Genomic DNA, 864 nt, shown 5'->3' on the forward strand with positions numbered 1-864 from the left:
CCAACCCATGGACCCGTTATGGGGTCTCACCATGGGGTCCCAACCCATGGACCCGTTATGGGGTCTCACCATGGGGTCCCAACCCATGGACCCGTATCGGGGTCCCACCATGGGGTCCCACCAGGGGACCCCAACCCGTGCAATCATTATGGGGGTCCCACCAGCGGATCCCGACCCATGGACCCGTTATGGGGTCTCACCACGGGGTCCCAACCCATGGACCCGTATCGGGGTCCCACCATGGGGTCCTAACCCACGCACCCATTATGGGGTCCCACCACGAGGTCCCACCGTGGCTCCCAAACCATGGACCCGTTAGGGGGTCCCACCAGGGGACCCCAACCCACAGACCCATTACGGGGTCCCACCATGGGGTCCCACCATGGGGTCCCACCAGGGGACCCCAACCCACGGACCCGTTACTGGCTCCCACCATGGGGTCCCACCACAAGGTCCCAACCCAAGGACCCACCACGGGGTCCCACCAGGGGACCCCAACCTGTGGAATCATTATGGGGTCCCACCATGGGGTCCCACCAGGGGACCCTGGCCCACAGAGCCACTATGGGATCCCATCACGAGGTCCCATTCCACTGACCTATTATGGGGTCCCACCATGGGGTCCCAGCAGGGGACCCCAACCCACGGACCCATTTTGGGCTCCCACCACAGCATCCCAGCCCATGAACCCATATCGGGGTCCCACCACGGGGTCCCAACCCATGGACCCATTATGGGGTCTCACCACGGGGTCCCATCCCACAGACCCATTCCAGGCTCCCACCATGGGATCCCACCAAGGCACCCCAACCCACCAACCCCTTACGGGGTCCCACCACGGGGTCCCAGCCCATGGACCCATAT

The 864-nt window shown here is 64.6% G+C and overlaps 1 protein-coding gene across 1 annotated transcript in view; it reads left to right on the forward strand.

The window, feature by feature from the left end:
- Positions 1-252, forward strand: part of LOC110391643 — a gene marked incomplete at its 5' end in the record, with an annotated part of 16,789 nt that extends 16,537 nt beyond the window's left edge. The window contains 1 exon segment of the mRNA XM_021383596.1: positions 125-252. Coding sequence (XP_021239271.1) covers positions 125-252 — 128 coding nt within the window.
- Positions 253-864: the final 612 nt, after the last annotated feature.

This window comes from Numida meleagris, unplaced genomic scaffold, assembly GCF_002078875.1.
Source record: "Numida meleagris isolate 19003 breed g44 Domestic line unplaced genomic scaffold, NumMel1.0 unplaced_Scaffold432, whole genome shotgun sequence".
NCBI classification, from domain to species: domain Eukaryota; kingdom Metazoa; phylum Chordata; class Aves; order Galliformes; family Numididae; genus Numida; species Numida meleagris.